General features: G+C 32.6%; 2 protein-coding genes across 8 annotated transcripts; one reads left to right on the top strand and one right to left on the bottom strand.

The window, feature by feature from the left end:
* Positions 1-1,415: 1,415 nt before the first annotated feature.
* On the bottom strand, positions 1,416-9,998 carry Cluap1 (clusterin associated protein 1). 7 transcript variants are annotated; one of them, XM_074142089.1, is made up of 10 exons: positions 8,341-9,094; positions 8,068-8,244; positions 7,185-7,688; positions 6,917-7,113; positions 6,679-6,843; positions 5,858-5,953; positions 5,544-5,761; positions 4,784-4,934; positions 4,439-4,601; positions 1,416-1,809 (listed from the first exon to the last, which is right to left on the bottom strand). In XM_074142089.1, exons 3-10 carry the CDS (start codon positions 7,204-7,206, stop codon positions 1,610-1,612), a joined length of 1,212 nt encoding a protein of 403 aa, XP_073998190.1. In that variant the 5' UTR covers positions 7,207-7,688; positions 8,068-8,244; positions 8,341-9,094; the 3' UTR covers positions 1,416-1,609. The 7 variants fall into 7 exon arrangements, with proteins under 7 accessions (XP_073998190.1, XP_073998192.1, XP_073998191.1 ...); XM_074142091.1 differs by lacking the exon at positions 8,341-9,094 and adding an exon at positions 9,858-9,998 and having other exon boundaries at positions 7,185-8,244; XM_074142090.1 differs by lacking the exon at positions 8,341-9,094 and adding an exon at positions 9,158-9,298 and having other exon boundaries at positions 7,185-8,244.
* Positions 9,637-15,815, top strand: LOC141461241 (apyrase-like). Its single transcript, XM_074142087.1, has 4 exons — positions 9,637-10,288; positions 10,511-10,714; positions 10,790-10,947; positions 15,251-15,815. The coding sequence occupies exons 1-4, from the start codon at positions 9,637-9,639 to the stop codon at positions 15,461-15,463; spliced, it is 1,227 nt and encodes a 408-aa protein (XP_073998188.1). The 3' UTR covers positions 15,464-15,815.
* Positions 15,816-24,511: the final 8,696 nt, after the last annotated feature.

Here is a 24,511-nt window from a genome sequence, read left to right as displayed (position 1 = left end):
GACATGCTAGCCAGGGAGGCTACTGATAGTAAAGAAATAGAAGATTTAAAGTATTGATTCAACAATAAAAGTAACTTCTACAAAATATTTATACAGAAATTACTTAGAGACCGTGGTTTAAGGGCACTACGAGATTTTCATCATTTTTTTTATCAATACTTGAAACTCCCTTTTAGTTCGAAAGAATAGTATTTCCACCAGCATTTACTTCTCAAAACTCTCTTTACTCTCACCAGCATCATAAGCACGATATTATCAAAGGCTAAGTTCTACTAATAAGAAAAACGTATACATAAGCCTGTATACTATATGCTAAAGGCAGCTATAATATAGTTTGATGGGAGCCAACAAAACACATTTAAAAAAAACCTATAGAACTCAAGCGGTTGACACATAACACTATCCTTAAACCTATGTAAGTTTACGGACTGTGGGGTTCAGTCAAACCTACAAACATTCGTTCTCTACAAACATTTTAATCACAACTATTCAGACAGATAGCTGACGCTCCTTTCTACTTGACTAACTTAACTATCCGTAACGACCTCAACATCCCATTTGTACAATTTGCCAAGATAAAATATCACAAGTTCCGTACTGTTTTCTCTACATGCTCTAATCCTCTTGAACAGTATCTCGCCTCCTCTCACGATCCACCACGCCGAATGAATCGCCAATGGCCTCGAGACCTCCTTGAAATCTGAAAACCATCAACTATCATAATCGGCTTCCTGTAGAGAATGCTAACGCTGGGCAAGTCCAAATAGCAAGTGCTACTCCTGCTCTTCACGCATCAAAATATCTCATCTACCTTTTAGTTTACTTATTATATATATTTAAACAGATTGTAAATTACTAAATAAATTAAAAAAAAAAGAAATTTTTTACAGAAACTATGAAAATAGCGAGTAACAAAAATCAACAGTGGTTCTCCGGAGGCAGGATTTTGATCTCTAGCTTTCTGTCGCATCCCATAGAAAACCCAAATAGAAGTACACTTTAATATGATTTTTCGATTTTGATGGAGAGTTTCATAATCACACATTCATACAGACCATTCATACTTACAAAATTTACCAATAGGCTGGGAGCAATGAACCATATAAAACGTCAAATTAAAATTAACTGTAAATTAAATATATATTCAGATAGCGAACCAGGTAAAAAACTTTGCTGATATCTATAGGAGTCACAATATTCAGGTCGGGGTGAATTTAGTTTCAGCCATCCCAACACTCATCTGATCTGAATGTTATGTTTTAGCAATAACTTTTTTAACCTAATTAAAGAAGATAGTTAAATCAATTGTTTCATATAAAATGAGTGAAAACCTTAGAAAAAGAAATGAAGAGGAAGAGATTTTGTAAACACGCAGTTTTTATTCCAAAAGTAATTCTTAAATTGATTTCTCCATGTTTTAATTAACAACAGCTAAATTTACAAATACAAAAATAGAAGCTATTCCACTAATTTATCGCATTTGAATGATAAACCAATGTCAATATAAATTCATTTTACATTAGCTAGAAATCCTTAATTTATATTTAAAATTTACATAATTGCTAATAAAATACCTATCGAAATAAACAAACATTTTTTTTTAGATGTATTAGAAATCATCATCAGTTTGTTCAGAACGATTGGATTCTAAAGGCAGACCTTCTATATCATCACCACTGCCGAAAAGATCTGAATTGTCTCCATCATCATCAAGAAGGAGGTCTGAATCTGAATCTAAACTGTTACTATCATCTTCAGCTACATTCATGCTTCCAAATACTCTTTTCTTCCCAGTTGTCAATCGTGGTTCTGAAATAAAGTTCAATATGGTAAATTTAAAAAAAATAATAAGGTCTATTTATCATTGATTTTTCAGACACAATTTACTTTTTACTTTCTCTAAACCCGGTAAATCGAGGCTGGAAATTCCGACAGTGGAAACCGGTAAACTTCTTTCGCTAGCCTTTTGGCCAGGCCCATGATGTCGCAGTAATGAGGCTCCCTCATGAACAAAATCTTTTATCCTTCCAGAATTAATGGATCAATAACTTCTTAACATTACTAACAAAACTACATGCATCCGAAATATTAAAGAGCAGGACGAAAATATCTGTTTTGGAGTTCTAAGTAGACAAAACTTCTTATTGTGACCTCTGCTTAAGCCTCAATATTTGAAGATATTAAATATATAAAAGCGTACTCAGCCTTCAAATATGTAGCCGAAAGATTGACTTGATCCAGAAATTAGAATACTCCAGTTCGCATTTTAATATTTATGATTATTCATGAAAATCATTAATTCACGACCTCACGAATCCGCATCCACGTAATTAACAGTGTGATTAGGGAAGCGGAGAGGATGGAAAAATTAATCATTTACTTTTTACGCAGGAGATAAATATAAAATTTCTAACAGAAATTTTCTTGTTATGCCTGCAGTATTTAAGGTACAATGAATCCAGAAGCGCTACATTTATTAACTGATAAGAAGGAATACAATTAAAATTTAGATTGGCGCGAAATAGAGATCTTGCTTTCTACGCTGATTTAGCGCATATATTCATAGAAACAATAATATACTTTTTTCATGGAAACAGTAATATACTTTGTTCATGGAAATAATGCAGTGTTTATTGAATTGAATTAGTTATTAATATTTAAAACACACACACACATTGCATTATTTCCATGAAGACGTTCATTTTCCTTCATCGCTCAGGACATCCTTATCTCGTGGAAATTACTGAAAAGAAAGAAGGGAAAGTTGTTTGTGAACAATTCATTAAAAATGCATGGACATTCAAATAGATACGGCTGGTTTTTTCCACCAAAATACTGAGAATTGGAGCATTAAAAGCATTAAGGAGATGCAGAGGCCAATAGGATGTTTGTGTTTTTTAGGCCATGAAACAATGGCCATGGTTCTATGGTTAATGTTTAGAGCAAAAAAAAAGCAAATAAATATAAATTAAAACAATTTAAGAGCCCTGGCATTGATAATATATCAGCTGAATTATTGAAATCTGGTGGTGACATCTTTCGAGAAGAAGTATATAGACTCTTTTGGGACATCTGGATGCAGGAAAAAATGCCAGAAGAATGGTCCACAGCTGTAATCTGCCCGATATATAAGAAAGGCGACAGGCTGGAGTGTAAGAATTATCGGGAAATTGCGCTTTTAAGCATTGTTTACAAAGTGATGGCCAAAATTATCAATAATAGGCTAACTTGCTGGACTGAAAAGGTACTGGGGGATTACCAAAGTGGATTCAGAGGTGACAGATCCACCACGGACCACATATTCACCCTCCGAATGAATTTTGAAAAATGCCGAGAGTATAACATCAAGTTATATAACATCTTCATCGATCTGCAGCAGGCTTACGACAGTGTGCATCGAGATAAGCTGTTCAGGATGATGACGCTGTTTGGAATCCCCAAGAAGCTAATCAACCTGACAATCATGACATTGGCAAACTCGAAGTGCTGACAATGCCCACGGTGCCAGATCTAGAAGCTTCTCGGTGGCAAATGGGCTACGACAGGGAGATCCTCTGTCACCTACTTTATTTAATCTCGTAATGGAGATGATAGTTAGAAGCGTAACAATCAACCCCGGAGGTAATATCTACAACCGGCTATGCCAGATCCTCGCCTATGCAGACGACGTCGTGCTGACATGAAAGAGTGCGTGGATGCGGCTAAAAAGATGGGGCTCCATGTAAACGAACATAAAACTCAGTTTTTAGAGACATCAAGGGAACATGGAGAGAGACAAGGCAGTCTGCAAGTAGAGGACAAGGTCTATGAACGCGTGGAGGCCTTTAAGAATCTGGGTGCGGTACTGACTGAGGACAATAATTTCGGAGCCGACGTGAGGGCTGGCCATCTAATGAGGATGGATCGCAGCCGCGGGCGAAAAATGGCGCTGGAGGGCAAGCCTGGTGGCAGGAGGCTCAGGGGCCGCCCATCAAATAGATGGATTGACCAGGTGGAGAAGGATCTGCGGGCGATGGGCGTAAGAAGGTGGAGGACGAGAGCCCAAGAAAGGGAGGAATGGCAGAGGGTAGTGGTGGAGGCCTTGGTCCTTTTAAGGACTATTGAGCCTTAGAGAAGAAGAAGAAATAAATATCCCAGTAGGGAAGTGGCCCAGCTAAACATCTAAAATATAGGAATACATGCTTATTCACTCCTCAAAACATAAAACCCAATGATAAAAATCTTATGTGGGATTGGCAAAACCATGAGCAAAACTTGAGCTCATCACGACAAACTCAAATTTACACATTGCACAGTTTACAAACGATTACGTACAATTAAACAAACAAAGCAACTACCTTGAGTAACATTAGCTTTTTTGGGTCGCAATAAAAACTATTACTTACAACTCTAATCTAAAGTGGATGTTAAATAGAAAGGCTTCCAAGTTCTTACTTACTTGCGGCGGTAGCTGTACGAAGACGCCTGGTCACAGGAGCAGGCTTGTTGGATTCTTGATAACCATGATTACTCTGTCCTCCTTCTAAATTCAGTATATCGCTTTCAATTAAATTTCTTGCATCCGCTTGCTGCATTTCCTCGACCATTTTTTTAGTTTCTCTCTAAGAATATAAAAAAAATAATTTTTAAAGCGTATATTTTGAAAGAGCAAAAGCTTGCAAAGATCGAACCAACCTGGTCGTCCGAGACCACTTTCCAAAATCCACTGATATCTACTTTAACGCTAACGGAATAAATTCAAATTAAGTCGTTTTATTATTAATTGGGTTAGTTAAAGTAAAACCTGTCTTTGTTGCATTCTCTCTTGTTCAATCAAAGTGGCCTCCTCATGCTGCTGTTCCAAGTAGGAAATACATCTAGTTCGTGTTACATATTCTTGATAAAGAGTTTGTAATTCTGCTTCAAGTTTTTCAAATTCTTCTAAAAATGCAGGTCTGGAAAAAAAAATCTTTAATTCATACAGCGAAGCGTAAATAAAGAAATATTGCACTGATAATAAGGCGGTGCAAAGCACGATAGAGCCCTAAAATGGATTATCATTTAATTTAAACTTGTTTCTTTCAGGTTAAAATCACATTCTCTCGTGGACATAGAGTGGCTTTCAGATGGGTTAAGGTTGGATTAGACAAATGAAAGGGCTAACTTAATTGACAAAGAAGCGTCGAAGGACAAAAACCTGTCTGATGATTAAGAACATTTCCCGCATTCCGAATTAAAAAGCACCATACGAAAACAAATCATTCTGATTTAAGTATTTCAATTTTTAAAATATAAGCAACATTCTTATACAGTTTGGGTTATGGTAAATTCAAGGCATTCTGCACGGGTTCAACTTGATAGCATCGTCTGCCTGCAAGTTCAGGGTAACGCTGCTCAAACAGCTGAGCACCTGACGACTGAAAGGAGGATTGAAAGTCAGTGACTTCCAGAAAAGAGGTAGCTGGATTTATATAATCTATTCAGGCAATATTTAGGTGTCGCCAGTTTAAAATCAACTGATTAAGACAGAATAACTGAAAAATCAATAAAAATAAGAAATGTACCTGACTTTCTTCAACGTCTGTAATCGTTTTTGATTTCTTTCTAACTCAACTTGTTTCTTTTCAATTTTTGCATCCAGGCTACTTTCGGTCGCCGAAACATTTTCTATAAGTGACTTTGTATTAGCAATACTGGTCTTAGCAAATTCTACTGCCTCTTTTACCGCTGACTCAATACGATTCATTTCAATTAATGTACTTATACTCGAATTTCTAATATCCTGCAATAATCATGTCATCAATAATTTTTATTTTATTTGTGAACAAGTAACAGAGATCTGTAACGCTACACTACTAATTTATAAATGTGTAATTACCCGAAGGTCTACTTCTTTTCTCAACAGTTCAAATATTGATGCCCCTTTGATGGTCACTTGTGATGCTAAATCTCTGGACATTTTTAAATCTTGAATCTATAATAATAATTGATAAATGGTTAATATTGGTTGTATTTTCTGTAAATTCACGTTTCGTAAATAGTTCTTATGTTATAATTCGCATAACGGACCAAGTAGTTGAGGAAATTTTATTAATTTTTAGTTTAGTTACCAACTTTTTACAAATCTCTACAAATGAGGCAACTGTAATATGCACAATAATTAAGGACCATCTATAGGAATCTAGACCCGGCGTGTATCTCAACGAAAATACACAACACTGATACAAAAATACACCCACAGCTTTCAGAAATCTTTTCACTACCTTGATTTTGCAGACCTCTATAAAATTAGTGTACACATACTGAACCCTAAAAGGAACAAAAGATATGTTCCGGTAATTAACTGAGTTTAAAAGCTAAATTCAAATTTTTTGAAATAAAAAAATTTGGAGACGCCTAATATATTTTGGAACACTATTATTAAATTAGTCTTTGGTAAGTTCGAAAATTATTTAGACTGAACATTTTGAAAAATAGATTTTAGCTTGCTATCCTTAATGAATAAATTTGAGGAGATTTTACCACAAAATAATTTTGTTAGCGTTACTCCAAAGAACGAAGCCGTTCTTTCATTTATAGCAGATTTACATAGATAACTTTTGCCTTTTAACGATATGGCTTTATTAACTGCATTAAATTACATCCACATTTGCTTTTTAAGAGAAGTGTAGTAACAAAAATTAAACAGAGTTTACTCACATAAGTTGAAATATCTGAATTAAAAGATGGTAACCAGTTAGAATCTTTATTATTGGCCAGAAGTGCATTATATAATAGCGTTGTTATCTTTAATAACTCTTTGACAGCATATCCATCAGCTTGATACAGTCTTTTGGTATTAAACATGACATTAGCTTTCACCGCCTTGAAACCAAGTTAATATTGTTTAATTCAATAAACTAGTTTAAATTCCTATTAAGTCAAGAATGTAGTTTACCATAAATTCTGCAGCAGTTCTAATTAAAAGTATTCTGTCTTCTTCTGTAGTGTAACTGTCATGAATATCAGCGTCTGGATCAAATCTTTTTACTAGCCAAATTAGAATATCAGCAATTAATGTGAAATTTGGTATACGAAAGTTTTCCAAAGAAATTAACCGGGGAAATCCCAAAGTTCTCATCATCTCGGTAAAATCTGAAATATTTTACCATTATATATATATATTTTAATTATTGGAAAATATATAATTACTTCCATAGAATTACTTCTTAAATCTCTGTAAGACATTTTAATCTCAAGACGTCCAACAATACAAAGAATAACTTCTGTTTATAAAATCTGTAATGTTAAGTTGAATCACTATAGCAACCATCCTAACAAAACATCACTTTTGAAAAATCAAAATAAAGAAAAAAGTTTTACAAGATTTCAGAAAAGTAGAACAAGATAAATATAATTATTCAGAACAAAGAATACAATTTCATAAAACTTATTTCATTTATACATGCGTTGTACAAGTAAAACTCAAGTAGCCTATATGATGCTTTTTTTAGACTTAAAAAAAATATTTCTTTCTTAAACCTATTTTTTAATACTCTGACTCACAATTCATTTTAAATTTATGCAAATATACATATGACGGTCGTCTAAGCCCAGCGACAATTTTAAAAAATCCATCATGTTTATTAATCGATACTTATGTAGTTCTATTAAGTATACAAAACTTAGAACAATGAAATGCATCTCCTACACTCACAAAACTTCACTGTCTATAAAAGAGAAAAGAATTTATAACCAAATTTCAAATTTTCAATTGTTCCAAATTCAAAAAAAATATATGAATACGAAAAATATTTTGTAAACAAAACAAATTTTGATTTTACCATTCGAATTTTAGACACTTTGCTAAAAGAATTAACTGTTTACATTACTGAAGTTGCCCTATTAAGAAACAACAAAACAAAAAATTTGTTCTTTTTATTACAATCATGAAAAAAGGGCTGCCGAAAGAGTTAAAATAGCTTCTCCAGTGTTTTTATTTTGGAACTAGAATTTACACAATATTTTTAATGTTTCGTTCTTTTTTACACAAAGTTATATAAATTTTCACAAATTAGATAACAATGTTTACATTACAATTTAACTTACAGCGTTTGATAACATATTTATAAAGTTATCGAGATCTTTCTGCGTTATTTCTATGTTGAATGTGTCTTTTATTTCCTCTGCTTTGCAGAACTGAAATTTCAGGGTATCACATAAGTGAAATGATAACTGTAAAAGCGGTTCTTCTATAGTGCTAAGAGCACTACTGCCTAGGACAAACTGTAAATTAAAAAAACAAACAAAACGTTAACAACTAAACTTAAACAATTAAAAGACAAGATATAGACTATTTTGAAAATAAAAAATCAATAAAACCTGAATATTCCAATCAAAATCAATTAGCCTTAAATCATCCATAATATCCAATTTCAACGAAGTCTATGACACAACTACATAAAAATTGTTACTTTAAAATCATGTAAAATAATGAGTGACACAAAGATGTACATATATTTCCTGACAGTGTTTACATTGTTGTAAATTGTGATTGATTAATTACGAACGGCTTGGAATATAAACAAGCATCTGACAGGATCCTCGAATAATTTACATTCAAGAAGAGATTTTATAACCCATACGCAGTATGCATTACCTTCCCTGGTTAGAAAATTACTGTGCTGGTGTGCCGTGCTTTCATCTTATCAGAATGTTAGAGTAGATATTTCTTGAATAAGTTTTTTTGTTTCAATGTTTAAGACAGCATGCTTACTCCACTTTAATTGTTTCACAATTTATTAAGAGGACGAAAGCATTTATTCATTATTCTTAATTAAAAGAAAAAAATAGGCTGTATTATAAATCAATGAAGCAAACATTTATTCAACTAATAATTGAATTTAAAACAAAAATTCAAACATTCGTAACTGAGATTAACCGACTTGCCAGTAGCAAATGGATTTTCCACAAAATTATGTAGATTCAATAAAAAAAAAACAAGCTTTCAACTTGCTACTACTTATTCTGGTTTCGTAATCTGTACGTTAAATCACTTACTTAATTTTTCTGGGATGGGGAGAACACAGATTTATTGAGTTTAAATTGCTTTGAATTTAGAGGTCTGGTTATTTATTGAATACCTATTAAAATAATTATTAGGAAAGTATAAATTTAAAAATGTTTAGAATTTTTTTACCATTTATATTGCTTCATAATTAATTTCACATTAATGCTAATGTTCAATTGTTTAGTTAAAGTTCAACTAGAGATTTCTTTCACTATAAGCTAGAATATGATTCTCACTTTATACTTTCCAAGAAGAAAAAGAGGGACTTTAAGTTACGACATTGCTTGTCTTGCCCCACATACGTGTTCGGTGTCCGGAACTAGATTCAAGAGCTATCAATATGGAAAGGAAGGTACAATGTAGGTTATTTCATAATTTAAAACAATTTTTCTTCCCTTTAAATTATATTATAATCTAAAATTAATTTCAATATTTTTTTTTTTTGGTGCACGAAAGGTTTTTTTGAGGATTTATTCAAAAATATTATTTTAAAAACATGTACCTACAGCTTGTTGTAGGTAATTTTATCTTCTAAAGAAATTGTGTGGCAGTGTTTTCAAGTTTGCGTAGTCATGTTATCGTTTATAAGCTCTCAGAACCAGTAATTAATGTACAGTAACATTGAAGAGGGAGAAATGTTTATGGCTCTAAAGGACTGGAGGAAAGCCATAAGGACACCACCTTCGTACAGAGTTGCAAAAAGAACGTTAAAAATACAAACCCAGTGCTTAACAGTAGTAGCAATTATTAGTGCGCTGTTTTTGTTGACTACATTCCGATCTAGTGACAGTAGTAATTTTAACGAAATTTCTGAAAATGATAAACTTACCTCTGATTTAGTCAATAGCGATTATCTAATTCCAGTGAAAGCAATACGCCCATATAATACAACTTATCCTGTAACCAAGCCAGTGGCAACCGGTGATGAAACTATTTTCAAAATAGGGGTCATAAGTGATATGGATCATTCGTCGCTGAGCAAACACGAGTCAAATACATGGAGAAGTCGGTATAAGAAAGGAACCTTAACATGGAACAGTAAGTCACAAACGGTTAGTGTTAAGTGGGATGAAGCTGAACCTAAAATGTTAAAATCTAAGTATAGTTACTCTGGAAGAGGCATGGAGCTTTCTGAGTTAGTTACATTCGATGGTAAATTACTTTCTGCTGATGATCGTACTGGAATAATTTATGTAATTGAAAATGAAAATGTGTATCCTTGGGTGGTACTGTTGGACGGACCTGGAAAAATCGGCAAAGGTATTTATTAATTTCTCTGATTTCGTTAATTTTCTGCGATTATAGATTTTTAAGTTTAAACAAGTGCAGTTAAACTAATACTACTCATTCTATGCTTCGAGCTTCTGTTATTATTATTATTATTATATATATCTAAATAACTAAGAAAAGAAGGTATTACGAAAAATAAAGTATGAAATTATATTCTGTCCTGGAATATTCACAATGCAATTATTTTTAAAGGTTTCAAGTCAGAATGGGCTACAGTAAAAGATGAACATCTGTTCGTTGGAAGTGTGGGAAAGGAATGGACTACACCACAAGGAGAATTTGTGAATAACAATCCGATGTGGGTAAAAAAAATTAGCAGATTTGGCGAAGTGACCGATATACCGTGGAGAAATAATTATATAGCTTTAAGAAAGCCATTTGGAATCACTTTCCCAGGTACATTTCAAATTAGTATAGTTTACTATTAAAATGTATATTTCATTAGCATGGAAACGTTTTATTTCACCCTAGGATATATGTGGCATGAGGCTGGAGTTTGGAGTGACATTCACAAAAAGTGGTTTTTCCTGCCAAGACGAATGTCTTCTTATATTTATAATGAAAAGACAGATGAAGAAATGGGAACAAATAAACTTTTGATTGCAAGTGAAAACTTTAAATATATCAAGGTATTAAATATAAAGATTTCATTTTTGTGGGCCACAAACTTCTAATTTTAGCACTGCTTTTTTTTGGGTCGTAAAGACTTGGATCTCTAAAAAAGTGGTAAGTAAAGTAAACGCCTATTTTTTCAGGCGGGGCTTAACGTCCAACTACCAATTAGGTATCGTGGACGGAGGCGACTAGCAAACATACTTGACTATAAATTTCTTTTATTAACTAATAAATAAAATCCAAGGCCTAAGACCGGGAATCGAACCCAGTACCACAATGCATATTAGCTTTGCAGGTCTCGCCTATAACCGCTTGGCTACCGTGACGCCTAACTTAGATCTCTATCTCACCCCCAAAATAAATGTATATAAATTTTAAATTCGTGGAAAAATGGTTCAGTTACGCAGATACAGAATGATCTAGTACTTGCTCATTGAATAATATGTGCTATTTCTTTTTATGGATCGCCACATGTATCAATTATTAATTGAGAAGTTGTAATTTTTTTTTATTGCACAAAAGTTTAAAACTCATTAATATGTACTATTTTAACATTAAGGCAAGTAAAAGATTTGCTCGTCCAAATATTACGCACTTCAATTACCTACACAGAACCCGTGTGACAATAAAGTGAAATAAATCAACTTTATTTATATTAGTCTAGTAACCTTGTAAAGTGATAAGATACCGTTAAGTGTTCTCAATTATTTAACAAAAATCTGTTTTAATTGCCATATTATTACTTATTTAAATTAGCGTTACATGTGCAAATTATTCAATATTTTTTAAAAATGTCTCGGGTATTTATTAAACAAAAATAACAGTAAAATCTGGGTAAAATAGAGTGATAATAATATGTGCTATTATGAGCACTGTAGGGCACAACCAAACGTGGTCACCTTATTCAATTGCTAAAAAAATAACTAAATAAATATAATCAAAAACAATTATTAGCTAAAATTTATTTTAGATTCAATTACTTGGTAGATAGTATGTTACTTAATAGTAGTATGTTAGCATATAAAGGGTGTTCAGCATAAGACTACCGTTACTTCGAGAGGCGATTCTAGGCATCATTTACAACAAAAAATTCTATTAAACTATGGCTCGATTCGGCTTCGTTTTATAGATATTTTTAATTTTGTCTTTTTAAGGTATTACTACTTTTTAGAAAATAGTTGTTTACATTTCTCAAATTACTAAAGCTAAAGCAATTTCAATTAGAAAGAAGGTTAAATTTCCTTTTAAATAAGCTAATTGATATTTCAAAATAATAATATCAAGTGTTTCACTTTGTGGCCCAAACATAAGAAATAGCAACTTTCTATTTTTTTCCCCAAAAACTTTGACTTCATTTTTCTCAAAAATATTACATACGTTTAAAACGTGCACTGCTCATGAAAAAACATCCACATACAAACACTTTTCGAAAGGTATTCCATGAATAGTGCTTATTTTAAAAATTGATGCAGAAAAATCAAAACCAGAACTATTTTTTGAAAACTTTTGACGCCAATTTTTTGCAATTATTAAGAAATTTCTGCATCAATTTTTAAAATAACCACTATTCATGGACTACCTTTCGAAAGGTAAACACCTACAAACCTAATTAATAATAATGCAATTGTTTTTTCACGAGCAGTGCACGTTTTAAGCATAAGTAACATTTTTGAGAAAAATGAAGTAAAGTTTTTAACCTCAGATGTTGACGCGCTTTTAACAAATTAAATTAACAAAAATATAAATCAGGGTCTTATAGAGAAGTACTTTTGTATTTTTTGAGATTAGGTTGCTTCTCATGGGCTTATTGAAGCCAAAATAGCAACTATTAGCCAACATATTCCTTCTTTTTATTTCAAGGAATACGTCGTTATCCCTAGAGATTAAGGTTCCGAGGTATATGAATCATATAATCAATTGTTCAATCATATAATTTCCAAGTGTTACGTGCGCGGGTTGATCTGCAGGTCCTTCGGCTCTTAAATATTTGCTCTTGGCAGCATTTATTTGTAGTCCCACTTTTCCAATCGCTCTAACCAGATTAAGGAATTATATCCACGCCATCAGCGTAGGCTAAAATCTGGACTGACTTGTGAAATATATAACCGGCTAGCGGGATTTCTGCCTTCACGCATTCCATATTCCAAAATGAGATTAAAAAGTAGGCAGGATAGAGAATCTCCTTGCATTAGATCTTTATTGCTGTTAAATTCCGATGACCTCTGACCGCAGTGGGTTAGGGTTAAGGATACACCCACAGTAAACTCTGTCGTAAGAGGCGACTAAAAGAGTACCCCTGAGATCCCCTTAGACATTTACGTCCGTGGTTCTCAGAGTTTCCCTTATCCTCTATCTTCTTTCTCTTTCGTTTCTTCCATCTTTCTTCCTGCATGGAAAGACAAGGCTCACTGCCGTAGTGAAGACAACTTGTCTAGGGGGAGAGAACCCTGAAATCAAAGCTCCAGGTTCTCCAGTTTGGGGGTTGTCGCGTCGGGCCAGCTCCTCGACTGATACAAAAACTTTATTATGCTAAAAGACCCAAAGTAATTCCGATGAAAGATACCCTTTAATACGCACTGCATACACACTATCTTTCATTGCCATCTTAATTAAGCGTACTAGTTTTGGGAATACGATATATTTAATTGTAGCAGGGCGAGATACAGTTCTCCTCGTTGGACACTGTCATAAACTGACTTGAAATCTATGAAGAGATGGTGGGTTTGGAGATTATATTCTCTTCATTTTTCTAATATCATTCTTAGTGAGAATATTTGGTCTGATGTTGATTTTTCTTTTCTAAATCCACATTGGTATCTTCCTATCTCCTAGTGCTAGACAAATCAAGGTTATAGATATTCAGGCGCTAACGTAGACGTTACGCCTAGATCACTACTTGTCTATTGCACGGTTTAGGCCTAGAATTTTTAATACACGATGTGAATATAATGAAAATATATGAAAAATCAATGCGCTAAGTAAAGGATGAGGAAATCCAGAAAAAAAAATTACTTCTGATCTCTCCGAAATATTTGAGAAAATGTTAGGAAATATTTTAAACAAGTACTATTTTTATAAACGAAAATTCATATAGTTTGTATTTACTCCAAATTACAATTTCACACACAACTACACTGTTGAAAAAGAAAAGAATGTGAATAAACCTTAACCCTTTTTTTTCTTCTTTTTTTAAGTGCTATTTGTAACCTTTGACTTCCTTATTTTAAGACAGTTTACTTTAAAAATTGACTACTGGTCCATCTAAAAGAGTTTTCAATGAATTAAACAACTTGATAACTAACACTCTTGAGTGCTCGTGAACATGTTTTCTTGCAAAACAAACGTAATTTCTCATACGAAGATAAAAGGAATCCTGGAAAATGATATACCCATTATTAGCCCATTAAACAAGGAAACTTTTAAAAAAGTGCCAGCACCTAGGTCTGATAATGATCACGTAAGGGTCTAATGAGTTTTCAAAAAAATTTCGATTACTTTTATTTTTCCATCATGCGGTGGAAGATTGAGGTTGTTTGGAGAATAACATATGCTTCAAAATGGTATCAATTTTTAGAAAATTTATCTGTCTTGCTAACCGTGTCATCAAAATCGAATTCGGACTAAAACTTTCTGAATAATTATATTTTTATTGGAAAAAGTAATGATTTTAGAAGAAAAAATTAAAGTGACGTCACTCAAGAACCGTGGAAAATATGAAGTTGGCCAATACGTCATTGAACTCCACTTTAGATGTACTACACACAGTAGGCTTATGGACATTACTTAATGGTTCACCCTGTATAAAGAATTCTGGGTTTTTCTCTCTGTCTCTTCTTATTACAAGATTATTTATAATTATAATTATTTTATTTTTTTTAAATTATTTAAGGCGCGACAACATCTGAGGTTATTGGCGCCCAAAGCTTTATTCAGTGCACTGCCGGCCTCCGGACAGCGTTCTCTCGTTACAGTCAATCTTGTCTATCACCGGAAAGTGAGCTGTAAGAAGAAAGAAAAAAAAGCAGCTCTATAAAGCTGGATTCGAACCCGGGTCCTCCGCGTGGGAACCCAATACGCTAACCACATAGCTAATCCCTTTTCTTCTTCTTCTTCTTATTTTTTTTTTTTTCGGCGCATCGCATTATTATTATTATTATTATTATTATTAGGCATTTCAGTGTATTTCACATTATAATTATTTTTTGTTCAAAAATCGCATCGCATACCAATTAACAAAGATAATAATTGCATGAAGTAGTATTTTTTCATATAATAAATGTAATGTAATAAATAATCCAATCCAATAAACTGTTACAGATAGTTGACATTGGCTCTGTGATTCCAACACGTGGTTTTTCCAGTTTCAAATTTTTGCCAAATTCCAAGGATGAAATTATAGTTGCAATAAAATCTTTAGAAGTAGGAAATCTTACTGAAACATTTATAGTTGCATTTACAATCAAAGGTCAGATCTTATTAAATGACACTAAAATTGAGAACCATAAGTACGAAGGTTTTGAATTTATATGAAGATAAGATCATAAGCAGTGATGGTTTATAAAACTTAATTTTAGTGTACACGAATAATGAAATATATAATAACTAATAAGGACGCAGTATTTAATTGTTAGTTATTTCAAAGTTCTGTGATAGTATTTATTATAAAGCAAACAAAAACAAAATAGAAGTGATCAATAAATGTAAAAAGCAATGTATTTTAAAAGTTAATATTTTCTTTTAAATTAATTTATTTTTATTTTTTGTGAATAAAAGAACCATTTTGTTTTATCATCAGTTATTTCTGAAAAACATCTGTAAATACGCAAGACTTCCTCATATTGTAATATTATTTAATAAATTTTCTTCTATTTGGAAATTTTAATTAAGCTTTAGGAGATTGCCTTGAGTATTATCTTAATTTGGTTGTAAGATAAAAGAACAGAAATGTTGGATGTTTGGACCATGCAGCTACTACTTGGTTACGATTCCCATATTGTATTCTCTTAGGAGAATGTCCTCTTACAGCTAAATAAAACTGGACACTCTTAAGAGAATGTGAAAGTTCTAGACTTTTTAGAAATGCTGAATTCCTAAGGGCTACCAAAAGAAAATAATAGATGCAAACTCAGTACTTATCTCCTTATCAAAAACTGTTAAGTACGAGGGTTGATTTAACACCAAAAGCTACACAAATCAGCTAGTTCCCAACAATTCATTCATACTTAATTGATATCATTTAAGTTTTACTGCTCTAACTTTTCATTAATATTTTTTAGAATTTATTAAATGTCACAGACCCTTTTGCGGCCAGTTTATTCATAGAAATGTTTTTGTTATTCTTATGATAAAATGTAAATTACATCTTCATAAATAAATAGGCACTTTATTTTAACTCTGTTCCAAATTATTCTTCTGATTTACCTTTATGTTGCCCTTTGTTCTGAGTAATCACGTTAAAATAGGAAAAGACAATGTTAGTGTTGTGGTTCTGTTAAAATATGAAACACAGAGTTAGAACAAAATTTGAATCTTCAATTCGTCTTACATAAGATACGAGAGCACAAGTTACACACAGTTAATAACAAAATAAATTATCAAACAATAATTGTTCATTTCTCACTTGTAATTTACTGTAGTCCCTTTAAGAAATTGTAGTAAAATACTTTAATAATTAGCTGTCCTAAAAATATGCATAGATCTTTATCTATTTTATAATACATATATACAAAATTGTGGGAAGAACACCTGGAATAAGAATGTAATTGAAGAAAATTATATTATTTAATTTTAAACAAGATTAATTATTACCTAATATTTTTAACCCTTGACTACTCGTAAAGTTACAATCAATTTAATCGAAAAAAGAACAAAACCAAAGGTTTTTATTAAAAAAATAAATAAATAAAATAAAATCACTGTTCATTATTTTTGATGACTGAATCATAGTTTCAATAGGATGAAAAATTAATGCCAGTTTCAGTCATTATAAACTTTATTATGCCAAGCTTTCGACCTAAGAAATTGGTAATATAATTGTTAACACACTAAATGTGTTCCACAGCCCTGAAGATGACCTAGTCCCTAAGTCGAAAGCTTGGCATAATAAAGTTTATAATGACTGAAACTGACATTAATTTTTCATCCTATTAAAATAAAATCATTGATGCATATTGGTGGAAGCATTAAATTTTTTTTTTTTTTTTAATTTTTAGCCTCATAAATTTTTGTGCTTTTTATTACGTTTTTCTTTTTAACCTGTGATTAATAGTTAGATTATTTTACAAAAAAAAAAAATTAAAAGTAGTCATACGCGGAATTCGAACTGGGATCTCCCAATTACAAAGCCACCCACTTGACCACTAGACCAACATCCACTCCTAGTGTAATTATTATAGATTAATAGATATTACTGTCAATTTAAGTTACATGGTGTGCTACTTGAACAAATATTTTTTAGATGAAAATAGCCAGCATAAGAGTCTGTGATATCTAATAAATTCTAGAAAATATTAGTGAAAAGTTAGAGCAGTAAAATTAATTAAGCATGAGTGAAATGTTAGGTACTTGCTGATTTGTGTACCTTTTGGCGTTTAATCAACTCTTATACTTAACTTTTCAAAATGTAAGTTTTTGTTGAAGAGATTTTTGTACCTTGTGGATAGATTTTTCTTTTTGTCTATTCTGCAAAGTTATATATCTGCTTTACAGATATATTTAATTCTCAACTGGTATCGTCGGGTCAAATTTGACCTGCGCGTTTTTCTTGTGTGTGGCATTTTGTAGGAATTAACTATAAACATCTCCCCTTCCCTGAATTCTCCTCTTTCATCCTCACCAACAATCGATCATAAAAATTAGTCGTTCTTGACCAGTGCAAGAAAAGAAAATATAGGTTTTGGGTCAAATTTGACCCGACCGTACAATTTACGTTATAACTTTTTTAGTTTTTTGTTTTTATTTTTTAAAGTTTGTTTTCTGTTCTATTTTTAATATTATTCTATAATATTAAATATTATATAGTAAATATTACATAATATTTAATATTATTGCTGATAACTGGTTCTGTTCAGTTAAGTTGGTCCATGAACTAGGAAAGCTAAATTTGTCTTACTCGGGGACATTACGAAAAAAATAAAAAAGAAACCCCTCTTATATAATCCCAATTAAAAAAACTACCGCAAATTTTTTTTTCTTCAGGAATTTTCTTGGAATGAACATATAACTTTAAGAAAATAACGTTTTTCAGTAATTATTATTTTTTGTTCTTCTTTTTTGCAACTTAAAAATATTCATCATTTTTGTTTGCTAAATAAATTTTCTAACAAAAACTAAATTGACTTTAATTATATCAATGACCTTTCAAAAGTAATGTGCATTTAAAGTTTCGGGTCAAAGCTGACATGACGATACCAGTTGAAATTGAGATTTTGAGGATACCATTTAAGGGTTAACATTTGGCATATGCAATACTTGCATTATAGCCTGATATGGAGTAAAGTAACAACTGGAGAGATCTTTTAAATGCTCCTATAAATGCTTATAGTTGGGGGTCCTTAAAAAACCCACAAAAGAAATTACTTAGGAAAACGTTTTGAATAAAATAGAAAGGTATTTGCGAGTAAATAGGAAAATTAAACTGCGATTAAAATACTTTCTTTTAAAAGGGGGGGGGGAAACTGGATTGCAGTACTTCTCCCTTATACAACAGGTTTAAAAAAGCAAAGAGAAATTGTACTTAAATTCGCAAGATTGCTTTACTTCCCTTTAGTTGCTGTAAGAGTAGGCTGGCAGTTTAATGAAGCGCAGTAAAGTTTTAACAACTTTTTGCTAACAAATCATTTTTTATCAAAATCGGGTGAAGATGATTGATAATACTTTAAAAGAGCCCTTGCTTAGGGAAAACTCCCTTTCCCATGTTATGGAAGTCGAGATCCACAAAAGCTATATCCACATAAAATTTAAAATCGAATGACAATTCATTCGTGTAAAAATAGGTTCACTCGTCGATAAATTGAAAGATTGCAGTACTTCCTCTTAGTGGGTATTAGAGCATATGTTACATAGGGAAGCTCTAATCACTTCTTCCTGCCAAATTGTATCAAAATTGGATCAAGATTTGCAGGATTATTAGTAAATAATTGTTTTAGAGAGAGCCTTACATTTTTATATACTAAATTATGGTATGACTAAACGAACTAAAATTCTGCCATATAAACTGCTGGACAAAAGTATTGCATAAAATTCCAAAATATAATTTGAAGTAAAATGTATTTTTGTATTTTTTTTTGTATGGATTCATGTTGTTGAACTTTAATCCAAAGGAAAAAAAGAACAACTACCAAAAATTTAAGAAAAACCTGATTTTATTGCACTAAATAAAAAATAAAGCCCTCTCCCCCAAAAAATCTATAAAATTCAAAATTAAAATGGTTCTTATTTAGTATCACTTTCTTAAGTTTTATTTATTTCAGCAATATTTAGGGATACCTCCTCTTGCTCTGATATCTGCACCAAGCCTCCTTGACATTGAAGCGATTAGATTTTGGATAATCTCTTGAGCAATCTCATTCCATTCTTTTAATTAAATAATTGCTGTACTAGGTAACTGAGAGCGCTAGGGACAATCAGACGAAGTCCGAGATGTCTTCCAATTGTGTTCGAAAGATGCTCGATTGGATTTAGGTCTGGACTTCTCGGTGGAGAAACCAAACGACGAATCCCAACATCCTGTAGGTACTCAAGGGGAACTCGAGCAGTGTGACATCTGGCATTGAACTGCATTAATAAAAAATCATCACCGACTCTTTCATAGATTGGCACCACATATCGCTGAAAGAGCCACTTCACGGTATCTCCGGGCATTTAGCGCCCCATTTTCCACGATGTGTGAGTCTGTATGACCGTCAAAACGTATGCTTTCTCAAACCATAACATCTTCTCCACCAAAACCCACTCTTGGAGAAATGTTAGCCTCTGCATTTGGAGGCCTTGTCGCCTCCAAACTCTCATCCTTCCATCTGGAGGGTGAATCTCGACTCATTTGTGAATAAAACAAATCTCCAATCCTCTATTGTCCAATTGACATGTTCTCTTGAATAATGAAGCCTGGAAACTCTAAGGCCTTGGGTACAAAGAAAGCGGTCTGTCGCGGCGGGCAGCAATCCAGCGGTCGTCGCGGCGGTCTGCGATATGAGGACGTCACCCAGAACGCGATTCTTTTGTTAGAACGGTCCAATTTGGTAGCTTTCTTCTTGTTATTTGTTTTAATTTTTATACATTGAGTATGAGCTCTGATGAAAAACAACTCCTTCTGCTATTAGTTTTGCAAAGCAAAAAGAAGAAAAGACGAAGTTGGGTGCATGAAATCAATAAGAAGAGAGAACAATTAGAGGAATACCACCGCTTATGTACTGAACTGGAGTCACATGAAGATAGGTTCTTCTAGTATTTTCGTATATCGTGAGAATTAAATAAAAAATGACTAATAAAGTTTCTTAACATTGGAATCTTTGTTTCGTATTACTAAGTGACAAGGCGGTCACGTTGAAATCTGTAATTTTGTACTACCAGATTTTGTCGTGACAAAGACTAGACCGCGTTCTGTTTGACAGAGATGATACAACATTGTGTAATACAACTAGACCGCTCCACCGCCTCGGTCGGAGATTGTTGCCCGCCGCGACAGACCGCTTTCTGTGTGCCCAAGGCCTAAGTGCTCTGGTAAGAAGAGGGTCATTAGCTGTATCCTGGAAGCCAAGTTTGCTTCATTTAGCCTTCGTCTAACTGTCCTTCTTGAAATATGGACATTACGGCCATCAGCGATCAAGTGACGTAATTGATTGCTAGTGACGGACCTGATCCTTAACACATTTAGATGAATAAATCTCTCATCTGTCCGTGTTGTACTCTTTGGACGGCCCGTGGAAGACCTTCGGGAGTATCTCCCAGTCTCCCTGTAGCACATTAAAATTTTTGAAACAGTGGATTGGGTCATTCCTAGTCTCTGAGCAATAATTGATATTACTATTGTTACAACACAAATCGTTATTTCTTCAGGAATAATTTCCTAGACGAGGCATCTAATGTAAAAAAATTAAAACAGTCTTTACAAAAAACTAATAACAAAAACACTAAAGAAAACTTTGTAAGAGAGAGAAATTACACAGAGGTGATGAAATGACGCTCTGAGATTATTTGTGTTCACAAGCTTTGAACAGATTATTCGTTATGAAAACATAAACGAATTGCTGTTCATTATTTTTGGTGACTTCTAGAAATGAATATACATATCAAAGACAGAAAACAGTCTAATTTCTAAACTGACACCAACAATTTAAACAACATATGTTATACGCTAACCTACTACAAAATACTTGACAATTGGCAACACTAACTTCCTCACAACCAAACACATACCACACACAGACCGATCACATTCAGTCCATGAGCAGACAAAACAGTAGACACGCCAACCAATGATGAAAAACATTGTAAACTTTGTAAATTGGGTAAATATTTTTGTAAATTTCGTTACATTATACATATTCATTGTAATATAATAATTGTAAAATAATCGTTAACACACTGTAAATATGTTCCACAGCCCTGAAGATGGCCTAATCCGTAAATCGAAAGCTCGGCATAATAAAGTTTGTCATGACTGAAAATGGCATTAATTTTTCATCCTATATAATCGAATTGGTTTTATCTTGTTCTCCATTGGGTTAGAGTTTATTTACAATGAATCTATTAAAAAAAAAAAAAAATGTGGCTATGTCATGGACACGGCCGTGTTTTATACGTGAATACGTTTACGTAACGGGTTATATTTTTTACATAAAATATTTTTATTTATGTATTTAAGATGAAACAATGTGTCTTCATAATCGAACACAATCTATGCCTACACAGTCCGTTGACGATGTAGAAGCGATTTCATCATCCACTTGCATAATTTCAACCGCCCCAGCTGCAGATGTACTCACACCGTCGTTGATCCGCTCGGCCGCATTCATTCTTTTACGTTCCCGGCACAGCTTGACTCGGTCATATGGTGTTTTATTATTACCATTTGATTGTTCTTGAGAAGCCCTTTCCAAACGTATACGATCTCTTATTTGGTTTTGGCTTTTCGACGCGAATAGGCCGACATTATATATTTTTGATAATATTTTTTTATTCTAACATCATATTATATTCACTGTAACTATTTTACACTAATGTTTTATATCCAATCGATAGATTGTGACGACAGCTGACGATTAAAACTTAAACGAACATCGTAGCTTCTCCGAGTTAAAAGTTATACCATTTGCAAATCTCGATAAGCAGCAAAATGATCTCAAAATGGCGGCGCTTCCCCCTCCACCACGCGCGATGCGTCACAGTCCTCGCTTATCGTAATGAATTCTTTGATCCTTTAGCTATCCAGTGGTCTAATTTAATTTTGTATGTAGACGATAGATTCGAAACTATAATGCCAAACTGTATCCCCCGATTTTATTATCATTAGGTTTTTTGGATTGCCTCCATATGATACCAAATTTAAAGACGTATTCACGTCAAAAAAAGCAAATGTATTATTTTAGAAATAAAACATTTTGAAATTTTATGCAATACTTTTGCCCAGCAGTTTATTTCCATCATAACTCCTCTTCCATATAATAATAATAATAATAATAAGTTTATTTAAACAAATAATAATTGTACAAGTACATAAGAATATCTTATCTAAAAAAAAAAAAGCCAGAAAACTTAATTCGGCAAGGTATCCGTCTGCCGGGGTTTGGTAAATATAAACATTTCTTCATATCAAGTGAAAAAATATGATAAAATAGATAAATAAAAAATAAAAATATATCTTTAGAACCAAATTACAAAAATATTTTCCAACAAAAGAAAAGTTAATTAAAGAAAATTGAATTTTTATAATAAAACAAAGTAATAGACAGCTGTTAGTGAAGTAGCTGAATAAATTGCAGGCATGCAGCTAAGTAAAACTCCATAGAAATACATTAATGAGTAAGCTAAGAGACAAAATAGATAATTCTAGCCAAAGAATAAGCATAATAATAATAAGAATCACTTTTCAAATTTAATAACTAATTGTAGTTCTGTAATTAAAAATGTAGGAGAGAAATATATATATATTTATATTTTTTTAATATACTTCATTAGATGAATTCATTATTTATTAGTTTTCTATATTCCCATGCTGCTGTCACATATCTGATTAAGTGAGACCATTCTGGACCATTCAGTACATTGAGAAAGAAATCATATGACAGAAATCTGTCCCCAAATACCGACAGTCTGTATGGGGCCAAAATAGGGCATTGTGCGACGAAGTGGAACGTATCTTCCTTTACTCTGTAATTGCAGAGAGTACATTCTTCCTGGACATCCAGGCTATAAGGCTTGTGGTTGAGGTTCAGCAGTTCCCCCCTTAACTTAAAGACCCAACGTATGTCCGATATACGATTTTCCGTTTCAGTTTTATCAACCAAATTTGCACATTTAACCTGATGATTGAGTAGCTTATAAATAGTATATCGGCGCGATGCCTGAGCTCTTTCTCTCTGCTTCAAAGCAAAAGTTTCCTTCAGCCTGGAGATAATAGATTGAAATTTTAAATGGAGGGCTCCTCTTTCCAAATTGCCAAAACTCAAAGAAGTTGCGGTCTTCCTCTTCCATATATTTTATATAATTTAGAGCATCGAGAACCTCAAAAGGCACATCTACATAAAATTCCGAATCAAATGTCACCTCATTCATGAAAATCGGTTCACGCGTTTAGGCGGTACGTTGTTTACAAAAAAAAAAAGCATTTAAAAATGCCGTTTTTGCTCAATTTCAACTTTTTTTCGAAATCTATTGGATCAGGTTAGTGCGAAATCAGAAAGATCAATTGGTTTATATCCATTTTGTTGTCTTCAAGCAATTATTCCTCTTGAAACGGAATACAATGTACTCTATTATTAGAATGTTAATTGAAATCATCTCGCATTGCCCGTTAATAAAATCAGTTTGTCAGTTTAGTGTTGCATAATTCTAAATAAATTTTTTTCTCGAAATATTTTTAATATAAGAGCTACGAATTCCAATTATAAGAAATATTTCAAGTCCAGAGAAAATTGTTGAATGGAAATAACAATTATGAGAAAAACATTTTTAAAAGGACGAATTGACAGATAGAAAAAAGTAAGACGTTTTCTTACGTTAACCCGATGGATCTCAATTTATGACTGCAAACGAATTATCACCAAAGACGAATATTGCTTGGCTTGAACAATTCGCCTGGTCGGATCTAGAATCATTAACTGTCAATGTAAAAGATAATTTACAATGTTAAAACAATTTTTCTTAAATTGTGTTATGACTTCAAAGAATGTGTTTCTGTACTGTTTTAAATGAACTTGTTTAACAACCAACTTTTTTTTTAAATGTACTCAAAAATTGGAATGTACATAATATGTATATCGTAAGTTATTCTAGGTAATTTTATGTTACGATGGAAATATGTGGCAGAATTTTTGTTTATTTAGTCATAATTTAGTATATAAACGCTGTCAGCAGCGC

This window comes from Rhodnius prolixus, unplaced genomic scaffold (assembly GCF_049639745.1).
Source record: "Rhodnius prolixus isolate KJV_2025 unplaced genomic scaffold, Rpr scaffold_6, whole genome shotgun sequence".
Lineage (NCBI taxonomy): Eukaryota > Metazoa > Arthropoda > Insecta > Hemiptera > Reduviidae > Rhodnius > Rhodnius prolixus.
The sequence above is the reverse complement of the archived record's forward strand: the minus strand, read 5'-3'. Positions and strand labels throughout refer to the sequence as shown.

Bases quoted from the DNA above. Each gene is read 5' to 3' on its own strand.
- Cluap1 (XM_074142091.1), bottom strand. From the start codon at position 7,206: ATGTCTTACAGAGATTTAAGAA. The intron at 7,114-7,184 runs GTAATTCTATGG...AAAATATTTCAG, and splicing joins GTCTTACAGAGATTTAAGAA to ATTTTACCGAGATGATGAGA. The intron at 1,810-4,438 runs GTAAGTAAGAAC...ACTTTATTTCAG, and splicing joins TCGTACAGCTACCGCCGCAA to AACCACGATTGACAACTGGG.
- LOC141461241 (XM_074142087.1), top strand. From the start codon at position 9,637: ATGTACAGTAACATTGAAGAGGGAGAAATGTTTATGGCTCTAAAGGAC. The intron at 10,289-10,510 runs GTATTTATTAAT...TTATTTTTAAAG, and splicing joins ACCTGGAAAAATCGGCAAAG to GTTTCAAGTCAGAATGGGCT. The intron at 10,948-15,250 runs GTATTAAATATA...AAACTGTTACAG, and splicing joins AAAACTTTAAATATATCAAG to ATAGTTGACATTGGCTCTGT.